The 13,157-nt window shown below is 35.3% G+C and overlaps 1 protein-coding gene across 1 annotated transcript in view; it reads right to left on the reverse strand.

The window, feature by feature from the left end:
• UGGT2 (UDP-glucose glycoprotein glucosyltransferase 2) overlaps nucleotides 1–13,157 on the reverse strand; it is a 173,041-nt gene that overhangs the window by 54,221 nt on the left and 105,663 nt on the right. The window contains exons 22-23 of the mRNA XM_040623924.1: nucleotides 11,694–11,825; nucleotides 6,388–6,512 (exon numbers count right to left, since the gene is read on the reverse strand). Of these exons, the coding sequence (XP_040479858.1) occupies nucleotides 6,388–6,512; nucleotides 11,694–11,825 (257 nt within the window). The remainder of the gene's footprint in view (nucleotides 1–6,387; nucleotides 6,513–11,693; nucleotides 11,826–13,157) is intronic.

Raw genomic sequence — 13,157 nt, forward strand, 5'->3', positions numbered from 1 at the left:
CTACTCTATATGGAAAACCCAAAAGAATCCACTCCCAAACTATTAGAAGTTATAGAGCAATTCAGTAATGTGGCGGGATACAAAATCAATGCTCAGAAATCAGGTGCATTTCTATACACGAATAATGAGACTGAAGAAAGAGAAATTAGGGAACCCATCCCATTTACAATAGCACCGAAAACCATACGTTACCTTGGAATTAACTTAACCAGAGAGGTAAAGGATCTATATTCTAGAAACTATAAATCACTCTTGAAAGACATTGAGGAAGACACAAAAAGATGGAAAAATATTCCATGCTCATGGATCGGAAGAATTAACATAGTTAAAATGTCCATGCTACCCAGAGCAATCTACACTTTCAATGCTATCCCAATCAAAATACCGATGACATTTTTCAAAGAACTAGAACAAATGGTCCTTAAATTTGTATGGAACCAGAAAAGGCCCCGAATCGCCAAGGAACTGTTGAAAAGGAAAAACAAAGCCGGGGGCATCACAATGCCAGATTTCGAGCTGTACTACAAAGCTGCGATCAGAAAGACAGCATGGTACTGGTACAAAAACAGGCACATAGACCAATGGAACAGAATAGAGAACCCAGATGGACCCTCGGCTCTTTGGGCAACTAATCTTTGATAAAGCAGGAAAAAACATCTGGTGGAAAAAAGACAGTCTCTTCAGTAAATGGTGCTGGAAAAATTGGACAGCTACATGCAAAAGAATGAAACTTGACCACTCTCTCACACCATACACAAAGATAAACTCCAAATGGATGAAAGACCTGTATGAGACGGAATCCATCAAAATCCTAGAGGAGAACATAGGCAGCAACCTCTATGACACCAAAGCACCTTTTTCATGACACATCTCCAAAGGCAAGAGAAACAAAAGATAAAATGAACTTGTGGGACTTCATCAAGATCAAAAGCTTTTGCACAGCCAAGGAAACAGTCAAAAAAACTAAGAGGCAGCCCACGGAATGGGAGAATATATCTGCAAATGATACTACATATAAAAGATTGGTATCCAAGATCTACAAAGAACTTCCCAAACTCAATACACAAGAAACAAATAAATCATAAAATGGGCAGAAGATATGAACAGACACTTTTCCAATGAAGACATACAAATGGCTAACAGACACATGAAAAAATGTTCAAAATCATTAGCCATCAGGGAAATTCAAATCAAAACCACACTAAGATACCACCTTACGCCAGTTAGAATGGCAAAAATTGACAAGGCAAGAAACAACAATTGCTGGAGAGGATGTGGAGAAAGGGGATCCCTCCTACATTGTTGGTGGGAATGCAAGTTGGTACAGCCACTCTGGAAAACAGTGTGGAGGTCCCTTAAAAAGTAAAAAATTGAGCTACCCTATGACCCAGCCATTGCACTACTGGGTATTTACCCCAAAGATACAGACATAGTGAAGAGAAGGGCTATATGTACCCCAATGTTCATAGCAGCATGGTCCACAATAGCTAAATCATGGAAGGAACCGAGATGCCCTTCAACAGATGACTGGAGGGCACGTATTGCATGGTGCACTGGGTGTTATACGCAACTAATGAATCATCGAACTTTACATCAAAAACCAGGGATTTACTGTATGGTGACTAACATAATATAATAAAAAAACATTAAAAAAATAAAAAAAATAAAAACCATCCTGCTTTCCTTATGATATGATCTTTAAAGACTTACAAGTGGTGTTCTCAGCAGTGTCCATAAGAATGTGCTGAATCATTCAATTTGAGGCAGTATTTGCTGAGTGCTGTTCATGTGTGCAAGCAGTGGGACACACACAAGGAAAGAAAGAAGGACAGAAAGAACTAAAGGGGGAATTTTTAATATAATTAAGAAGTCCAGACTTCTATGGTTACAAATTAGTTTGAAAACTAATTAAAACTGCATAAAACAAACACCTATATTACATATAACCAAATTTGAAAGTCCATGATAGAGGAAATGTATTATATGTTCATTGATACACTGGGGCAGAAAATGTTGGCTGAACGTTAAGACAAGTTTTTGGAGAGAAGAGGAAAAAGAAAAGAAAGAAAAAGTACTTCCATTTTATAAAGAAATTTAGATTCAGAGTGGTTGAGAACCTGTGTCTCTCTGCTATATCATTTTTTACTGGGCTATCAGGTTCTGACATGTAGGACTTTGCTTAATGGCCATTTAATAAACATACATAAAATGAATGAATTAATCGAGACCCAAATCTCTAAACTGCCTGAAAGGTATTTTATCAGCCATGTAGTCTCTAATATGTGAAATTGGAGGCACAACGCAGGAAATGTGGTCAAACATGCTCCCTGTGTTTCAAGGAGACCATATGCACTGAGAGAGGAAGAAATGAGGAAAGGGAAATTTGGGGCCCAAACAACGTTTTTGTAGATGCTCTGAATATGGTGGTATCCAAGTCAGTTTTTCTCTTTTTGCCAAGAACTGAAGAGGTGTACAGAACGAGGAGCTCCACGCCTCCTGTCTGAGGAGTGGAGACCTCGCTGAGAGCCGAGCAAGCAGTGATCACTCTGCTACAGGAGCAGCTATCGTGTGCTCCTCGGGGAGCTTTGCAAGGACTCGGCCTTCTGCAACCAGAGCCCACCTTCCTAGTCGCTAACTCTTGGAAAGCATGAAAACAAGGCCGCGTGTCGTAAGCATATGCTCATACTGAGGCAACTATGAATTTATCCAACCACATCACGACTTGTTTAGCCTTGTGTGTGCACACGCAACGACTTCAACCAGAGGGGATGTTCTTATAGCTTCATGTTATTGGTTTTTGTTTGGGTGGTGATTTTGGTGTGAAATGCACCTTTAAAGTGGCTGAAATAGTTTCTCAAACTTACTTAAAACTGTATTTTTTACCAAATAAGATTAAAAAATTAGCTCTGAAATGTTCGCAATATACTCACAAAATCTAAAAACTATTGCATTATATATACTTTCCAACATATACTAGACCTAAATTATTTAACTAAAAAATAACTTTTTTTTCTTTTTAAAGTTTTCTTTCGTTTTATTCCACTTGAAAATAACTGTGGATATTATCTCTTTGCTGCAGAAAAGCCCTTACTTTATGACTTTATTTATCATTTTCTATGGTAACATCATTTCCTAACTGACAGATTAAGTAAGGACATCCATTTCATCTGGATCAGAATTCTGTACTCAAGACGAAGAATCAGAACTTTGAGTTCTGGCAGGAACCACCTCAAAGCCTAGCCGTATGCTACAAGAGGCAGGGGTACACTGGAGTAAAAAATGGAAAAAGTTGTAACAGAAAAACATTAACAAAAAAGAATGTTGATGTGGCTTAAATATAAGATGCCACAGACTTTAAGACAAAATAATTATTAGGAAAGAAGTAATTTATGTAACGATAAAGGGAACAAGTCACTAGAAATGTAACTGTTTTGAATCAGGGTATACACGACTATAGCTTAAAATATTTAAAACAAAAATTGACAAAGTTACACAAATTAAATGAGAGATCCATAATCCTAGCAGTGTTTTAACAAACTCCTTTTGGTAACTGACCTTAAAACAGAGAAATTCAGTATTTCGATGGTTGGGAAAAAACCAGCATGTTCAATATAATAGAGATGTGTACAATCTTACACATGACTAGAGAATATGCCTTTAAAAAAATCAAACACGAAACAATGATAAAAATGAACCCTATCTCACAAAACTGAGAGAAATAAATATTAAATAACTGATGTTCATAAACCATGTTCTCTAATCACAGTTCAAAACAAACTGGAAATCAATTACACACTGTGCCATCTAAAAAATTTAAAGCACATCTTATTATTTATTCAATAAATATTTATTGGGTGTCTAACAAGATCGAGGCACAATTCTATATGGAGAAGATAAAAACAATAAAATGGGCCACGAATTTGCCTTATTGAAGCCAACAACCATAAATATTTAAAAACATCTTAAATAAACAAATGTTAAAAAAACCAAAACAGAAATTTGAACATATTAGCACGGAATCATAATGAAATATTTATATTTTAAATCTTATGTGATACAACTAAATAAGTGTTTAGAGAGATGCTTGAAGCCAGTAATTTAAAGATATGTAAGGGAAAAATGTGATATTAGTAAGCTATGAATTCAACTTAAGAAGTTTATAAAAGAGAACAGATTAAAAAGAAATAACAAAGAACTGAAACTGATAAAAAACAAAACAAAGCCAAAAATTAGCAGCTTGCCATGTCCTAAATCCACATATATGAAAAGTAAGTAAGGTAAGTCTAGTAAAATAGATATATCTTTTGCTAAATTAAGCAAACTAAATCAAGAGAAAGGCCAACATAAATGAGATGTTTTAAAAGCTGGAAGTTAAGGAACAAGCTATTAAAATTCACAAATGACATGAGTGTCTAATATTAGACAAAATGTTACAAAAATTAAGACAGTCAAGCAAGGAAGATCAATACAGAACCTAATATTGTTCCTATAATTTAGCATTAAATAATTTGAAAAGGTAACTTAAAATACACCATTTACAATATGAGCTAAAAGCATAAAGTACAAGGGAATAAATCCAAAAATAGATGTGTAAGACCTCATGGGAAAAAATGGAAGCTTCAGTGAAGGACCCAAAAGGAACACTAAGTAAGTGTGTCTAACTGTCTACCTACATATTCTCATATATATGCTTATAGATAAATCATAAACCACAATTATATACCATATACACCAAGTTATATACCTATATTATTTTATATATTATATAATATTATGTTGTCTATAGTATATTATACATTTTTATAGCTATATATAAACAATACATGTATTTATTTAATAGATGGGTAATTTAATATTATTAGAAGATGGCAATTCTCCTTAAACTAATCTATAAGTTCAAAGAAATTCCCATTAAAATTCCAGGAACTTTTTTATGAAACTTGTTATGCTAGTCCTAATCATATTTATACAGAAAAACTAGCCCAAAACAGTCAACACAATTTTGAAGAAGAGGCAGGAGAATTTCTCCTATCCAGTATCAAAATTTCTTATAAAGCTGTGGTAACTGGAATGTGGGACAGGCCCAAGACAGTATACCAGTGCAACAGAATGCAGATCCAAGAAGAATTAAAGATATAAATCAGTAATAAATAAATAAAACTGTAAAACTTCTAGAAGAAAATAAAGGAGAATATTTTTATGAACTCAGGCTAGAGAAAATTCTTATACAACCTACACACACACACACACACACACACATCACAAATAAGCTATGAAGGAAAAATCCTGACAACATTTTGACATCGAAATTAAAAACGTCTATATATCTGGTAAGAAATTACAATAAAAAAGTAAATAGCCATGTCACAAACTGTAATATAATATGTGAGGCACATACAATTGATAAAGATTAGTATACAGAATCACAGAAGATGTTTATACATCATTAAAAGAAGAAAATAATGCAACAGAGAGCTAAGCAAAAGACACGTACGGGTATTTTACAGAAGAGTAAACATGAATGTAAATAATTGTACGAAAAGATACTCAACTTTACTAAAAGTCAAAGAAATGCAAATTAAAAAAAGACACAATTTCACATGTACCAGGTAGAAAAAAATGAACAAGTCTGATAACACCAAGTATTGGTAAGAACTTGGGGAAACTGAACTTTCACGTTTCTGGAGGAAGTGTTAATTGTTGCAACTGTTTTAAAGGACAGAACTTAACAGTACGGGAGTAAAGCGGAGGACATGCATACCCTACAACCCAACTGCAACACTCCTGTGCTCCAGAGAAACTCACACTGCTGGTTCATTATAGCATTTCTGTAACAACAGTAAGAAACTAAAGCCAAGTTCACTGTATCTCAGTACTGGATTGTATAAACGAACTACAGTATATTCATAAAATGAAACACAAAAAAGGAATTAAAATGAAGAAATTAGTTCTACATACATGAACGTAGATAAAGCTCCAGCTGAAGTCGCAAAGGAGCCTATAGTAAATAGCATTTCTCTATAAAAGTCAGGCATTCAACACAATCAACACTGATCATGGATATTCACATAAGAAGCAAAAGCATAAACACAAATATGGAATCATACACACAACATTTAGGAAAATGGTTACGTCTCAGGAAGATGGAGACAGGCTGAGTGGGTAAGAAACAAAAAGGACAGTAAGATCCAAGGCAAATAAAACTATTAACATCTACAGTTTGGTGGTGGTGAGTATATGGATGCTTTTTGTTATTTAAATATCTCTACATATCTCTTATTATGTCTTATGCATGTATTTGAAACATTTTCTAATCCTAAAAAGAAAAAATAAGCTGCAAAATAGCACCCCCCAAAATAAATTACTCTTAGGATTTTAAATACTTACTTCTTTGAGCTGATGTCCATATTTTCAACAATGCCTTTAACTTTCTCTACGAAATTAGTAAATGTTGTTTTTTCCAAGAAGTAAAAATCTTCTGTATAGAAATTTTCATCTAAAGGTCCTAAGAACTTAAAATGAAAGTAGTTTCATTATTGTATACCTTCTAGAAGATACCAGTTTGGGACAAATATTTTCTCATCAAATAGATATTTAAGCAAAAACCGATTACAGATTAAACAGATGGTGGCTATCAATCCCACCATTTACTAAATCTACGGGGAAACAAAGAAGAAAAAATGTTTCTCACTTTGATATTCAAATAACATTTGCATAAACACCAAAATCAAACTGACAAAATTAAAAAGGAGTAAATTTTTTCCATTTGAAAGTTTTACTTTGAAACATAATGCTTCCAAACACCAAAGGCTTTCCGTCCTAAGGTAAGTTATACAAGCAAGTGTCTATATTTTATAAGTCTTTGATTTTCAATTTGTTTTTCTATTCACCTACAAATTGTGGTCTACATTATGTCGGTATGAATTAGCACATACACAAGGAATGAAAAAACAAAAAACAAGAGACAAATCATGTAATTGCTTAAACGTACCAACCCATCTTCATCCCACTGATGCTGTATAAATGGTTTGGAGCCCAGCAAGGTCATGCAGGTCAGCTTTAAACCAGTAACTCTAGAGGTGGGCAAGGTGTCAAACTGCCACATACCTAATTTCGGAGGATGGCTATTCCATCACAATGACCACAACTCGACAACCATCAGCATTCCCTGGGGGAAGCAGTACGTTCAGTCATCATCCTATCATGAACGCAAGCCCCGATGTAGAAGGTAGGCCTGATGCAGTCTCACGCACTGAACAACTACACTTCATGACAAACACCTAGAAAGTATATCATTCCGAGTATTTTTTTTCTTGGTAAAAAGACAGAAGAAAATGGTTGTAGCAGACTTTCTCATTTCCCCTTCATCTGCTTCTGCAATTAATATTTTCTAAAAATTGATAAAGTTCTTGAATCTCTCCTCATTTGCTCATATCACAGGTGATCTTAGCTGGGATGTCAGCATTCCAGCTAAACAAATACCATGTTTCACTTTAAACATAAAACATGGGCTCTTAATGCAAAAAACGGGCACTATAAAACTAAAAGTACACATACAAACATTTCTTTGCCTTGAGATCTGGTACCCCTTTCAAAGTAACTTTGAAAGTACTTTCAATGTTGCATTTTATGGACTATGACTAGGAGAGGCCTGGAAAAGAGCTGAATTTTATCTATAGTACCTCTAGTGATTGGAGCACTTTTGTTAATAACTCGGAAAAAGGAAATATAATCTCATATTATTTTAAGGGGTTAATTAGATTGGCTATCTTCACTGATTAAAATTCACCAGAGAACTCGTTCTATGTCACCTATGTAAGTATAGTGTGAAACAGCTAGAAGAAACTTGATTCTTCTGTCTTATTTCTTCTACTTAAAGTTGAATATAATAGTTGTGGAATAAAGTAACTTCAATAGTATAAAATTCACACAATGTCCAAGTTGGGAAAAAGGAATATTGAACTTGAAAATCCTGTAAAAACACAACAAAACCTACCTGGTGCCTATCCAACCTATCCATCTATTCTTTACTACATTTTGGAAATGTGATTTTTCAGTTATCCGGAATAACTGTTGTAATAGAAATGCATTACCTCCTTTGACAGCTCATTAATATTTTAGAAAACTCTGTTAGAGTGTTCATCCACATACTGAGCTAAAAAATCTCTCTACAATCATGGAGGCCTCAGCAACTGGCCTTGATTCTATTCTGACTCTCAGCAAGCGTAATGCAAATCAAATCTACAAATGTATCCACTATTTCTTATGACAACCTTTAAATATTTAAAGAGAAAACAGGAATTAATATTTATTGAAAATTTACTGTCTGTGGCTGTTTTATGTGCTTTAGGTTTAAAAGTATATTTAATCTCTATGACTCTGTAAAATAGACTGTCATCATTCCGTCTGTCTAAATGACATTTCCAAACCAAGTCTCATAAAGGTCATATAATTAATGGTGCAAATGGAATTTGAATCTAGATTTGTTTGGCTAAGAAAAAGGTCTTGCTTGTTTCTCTACTCTCTGCTACCCCTTGTCTTTCACCAATTTGTAAACATGTAAGTTAATAACAGTAAATTTATTACAATCATAGTAACAGTGTTATTTAGCATTTTAATACTAAAAATAAATAAATTTTTAATTTGTGAGCATATAGTAAGAAAGTATAAGATGATTGCTGCCCCCCAGTTTTAATCATCGCATTTAACAATTTGACTTTGAGTGTGTTTCAATTCTAACAAATATTTGGACGGGTTCAGAATGAAGAGTGATTCTAAAATGTCAGATTTCAAGCACTGAACTATCTCGTTCCGAGTTGTAACTATCTGCTACAATTGCTGTGATTACTGTGCTTTTTAAGCATTAGTCTGAGACAGAGTAATAGACTAAGTATTACATGACAGCTCATAAGCCACAGTACTTCTTTTCAGATATACTTTTCTATTTGAGTCACAGTTCCATAAATAATACAATAAAATTATAATTTTCTATGAACCAACAAAAAAATCAACATAATTGGACTTAATATCTATCTCCAGCCCCAACCTCTCCCGAGTTCAACTCACACATTCAATTGCCAACTCAACAAGCTTAGGAGGAGGTCCAGAACTGACCGCTGAACTCTTCCTAATGTGCAGAGTGGACTCTCTCTCCTTCCCCTTCCACTCCTCCTCAACAACCCCACTCTGTCTACAGACTTCCTCGCCTTAATACAAGGCATCTCCACTCTGCCACTTACACAGTTCTCTCACATCCCACGTCAAGTCTGTCAGCAATTCCTGTTCACTCTTCCTCCAAAATACATCCCACAGCCACTCCTCACTATGTCCGCTGGAGCCATTCTGGTCCAAGCCGCTGTCAGCTCCCACCTGGACTACTGAAATAGCTCCCAAATGGCTTCCTGACACCCTACAGTTTGTCCTCAATATAACAGCTGCTAGAGATCCAAACAGAACATAAGTCAGATCATGTCCATCCTCTGCCCCGAACTATGAGCTTCATGACTCATTCAACATAAAGCAAGAGTCCTTGAACGGTCCATAAAACCCTACATCATCTGGGAGGCAGCTGCTTCTCTGAGCTTCTCTTCTGACCACTCTCCCTCTACCTGCTCTTCCTAGAACACACAGCAATCATCTCACCTTCGGACCTTTGTCCTCACCGTTCCCTCTATCTAGAACATTCTTCTTCCAGATATTCCACATGGTTTGCTCCCTCACTTCCTCTGGTTCTCTCCAAATGACACCTTATCAAGTAGGATGCTACTTGTTATCTGTTGCTGACCACCAAAATATAAACTTCATGAAAACATGTTGTTCACTACTAAACTCTCGGAACCTAGAAGAATATCTGGTTCACAGCTGGTGCAAAATTAGGATCCGAATTTTTTTTTTAAGATTTTATTTATTTTAGAGAGAGACAGGAAGAGAGTGGCAGATGGAGAGGGAGAGAAAGAATCTTAAGCAGACCACGTGCTGAGCGTGGAGCCTGACGTGGGGCTCAATCTCATGACCCTGAGATCCTGACCTGAGCCAAAATCAAGAGTCAGAGGCTTAACCAACTGAGCCACCCAGGTGCCCCTAGGATCTGATTACTTTTGTAAATTTCAAGGAAAATGAGTAGAAACCATTATTCTAGGAAAAACATAACTGTAACATTTTTTATCACTAATATTGATAACTTATGAATTACATTAAACAACGACAAAGAAAACATAGGGGAGCTTTCCAGACAGAGCCAAAGGTAGCCACATACTGTAAAACTGTTCTAAAAAGCTACATTTCTTCCCAAAGCAACTGTTAAAAATAAAAAGCAATGCAATTTCTGGGCTTCCACATACCTCACTATCAAATTCACAAATATTTTGTATTACTGTTAATAATACATGACAACTGTTTTCACTGATTTGTAAAACAGCTCTGTACAAAGATGAACCTTTAGGAGCTAATGTAATTAGCTTGAAAACTGCTACACTGAAGCAGATATATTTATATGCGAAAGCTTGCAAATACGAGTCCCTCACCATTCTCTAATTCCTAGTATTTATAGACTCATGTAAGAAAGAATAAGCATAATTTTAAGGGAAAACAATATGGTAATAAAACAATGATAAAATGTAGAAAACAGGGGCACCTGGGTGGCTCAGTCATTTAAATGTCTGCCTTCTGCTCAGGTCATGATTTCGGGGTTCTGGGATTGGGCTCCCTGCTCAGCGGGGAGTCTGCTTCTCCCTCTCCCTCAGCCCCTGCATGCACTCTCTCTCTCAAATGAATAAAATCTTTAAAAAATGTAGAAAACAAAGAAAACGTTAAGACTGTATTATAGCTTGGAAGACAATTTAGGGATATATAATTTGATAGATCAAGCAAAGATATGTCAAACACATTGCCTTACTTGATATCTTAATAAATCTAGGCACCAGATTCAATTTTTTAAAACTTAAATCATTCCTGAGAAATAAAACCAGATTCTCATACTCAAAAAATAATAAGTAGATATCATCATGAGTTCTGTAGTTCTATAAAGATTCTCTAATTCATCAGAAAAATGTTTCTGATATACTAAGAGAAAAAAGTGATATAAAATTTTATACATACACATATGATAGGATTAAAATTATGTACTTTTACAAACCAGACATGGCTATGTAGAGTAGAAAAAGGGGTTAGAAGGTAAAACAACAAACTATTCATAACAAATTTTATTAGGAGGGTAGAAGTAAGAGTGATTTTTCTTATAGATTGTTAATGCTTACACTAATAAATATTACTTTATAGCTCAAAAATAACAATTTAATACTTTTGGAAGTTAACGTAATCAATTGTAGAGAAAAGCTGTAAGAAGAAAAAAATGTCACAACGTACTTTCTACACCTACTGCAACAGTGGTTCTCAGTCACAGCGTTGTGGTGGATAATAAGTTGTTTGTTCTAATAATTGTATTAGAGCAAAATAAAAGCTGTCCCCAGGAGACATTCTTAGCCACCACATTCAACATTGTCATCACTGAGGGGTGGGGTGAGAGAACGAGTAGCGTGCCCTTTCGTTCATGCTGAGACCTGTGTGGTGTGTCTCGAGTAGGAGCCCGTCCTCTGCAAGCAAGTGCTACAGCAGGTGTGTTGTGACAGAAACAAATTTGAGACCCCTCTATCATAGGCCCATGAGAAAGGTGAGCAACTGCTTTTCCTACTTACTTTCCCATTGCTGACAATACCTATTTCTCCAGGACGCAATTTAAGTACATCTTGACAGAACAGCTGATGAGTTCGGAAAATATTCACTCCAACAGTATTATATTTTTTCTCAAAAGCATTCTGATCCATCCCCTACAGCATAAATTAAGACGGATGAAATCAGTAAGAGAAAATATGTTAAATTATTTTCTTAACAAAGCCTGCTTTAACATATTAATGCAAAATTTGAAATTATTCTAAATTATTTTAAAAAGTACTATTTTCTTCTGAAACATTTAAAAAAAGAATATTTCTTTGCCAAGTCAATTACAATAGTTGTAAATCTTGTTACAAGCAGATATCATGCCATCCATTCTTTCAAAATTTCAGGTGATTATTGATTAGTAATATGCAAGGGGGTATCAATGTAAATAAAATTCAACATTAAAGAAATGAAACAAAATGTTTATTAAATTCTGAACTCAATACCCCCATTTGGTATACTCAGTAAAAACAACTGTCTAAAATAGAAATACCTTATCTCACCTCATTATACCAATCTCACAAAACCAATTTAGTAATAATGCATTTTATTTCTGAAATACAGAAATAATCCTTGGTTAAAGTAAAAAATATACGGACATTCACAGAAAATAAACCACGAGTAGGTTCCTCATATCTTCGCGCTAGAACACCCTTCTCCATATCAGTACTTATCAAACTTCAATGTGCCACCACCTGGAGCATCGTTAAAATGTAGTTTCTACTTCAGAAGATCCAGGGTGGGGGCCTTCAATTTTGAATTTCTAACAGGTTCTTGGGTGTTCCCATGATGGAAGGAATGTTCCACTGCACTGTTCAATATGGCAGCCACAGCCACGGATGGTCACTGAGCACTTAACATGCGGCTAGTATGACTGGGGCACAGAATTAAATTAAATTAAATTTTATTTCAAAAAATTTATTATGTTCAATTAGCCAGCGTATAGTACATTAGTTTTTGATGTAGTGTTCAACGATTCATTAGTTGCATATAACACCCAGTGCTCATCACCACACATGCCAGAATTTAAATTTTAACCTAATTTTAAGTTTCAAAGAGCCACATTTAGCTAGTGGATACAGTAGTGGACAGTGCAGCCTTAGATCCTGCTTACTTCCAAACTCTCATCTCAATCATCCCGTCTCTGACCACAAGCTCCTGAATTTCCAGCTCATGCAACCTAGTGTCACCAGACCAACCATTATTCAACCTCTGCAGTTCTCAGCCCCTACCACTTATTTACTGTCCATCATACCTCCCATAATTTTCCTCCTATCCGAGCTACACCCCAAAGTCCTTTACTACAACAAAAACCTTCCATGCTTAGCTCCCTCGAATGCTTCCTTAAATTCATATTCACCCGGCAAATCCCCAACTCTATTAAAACACAACTCTGCTTCCTCTGCAACTAGAACCAAACTGTTAATACAGCTAGAGAAAAA

The sequence above is a fragment of the Ursus maritimus genome, unplaced genomic scaffold (assembly GCF_017311325.1).
Source record: "Ursus maritimus isolate PB19 unplaced genomic scaffold, ASM1731132v1 scaffold_10, whole genome shotgun sequence".
Lineage (NCBI taxonomy): Eukaryota > Metazoa > Chordata > Mammalia > Carnivora > Ursidae > Ursus > Ursus maritimus.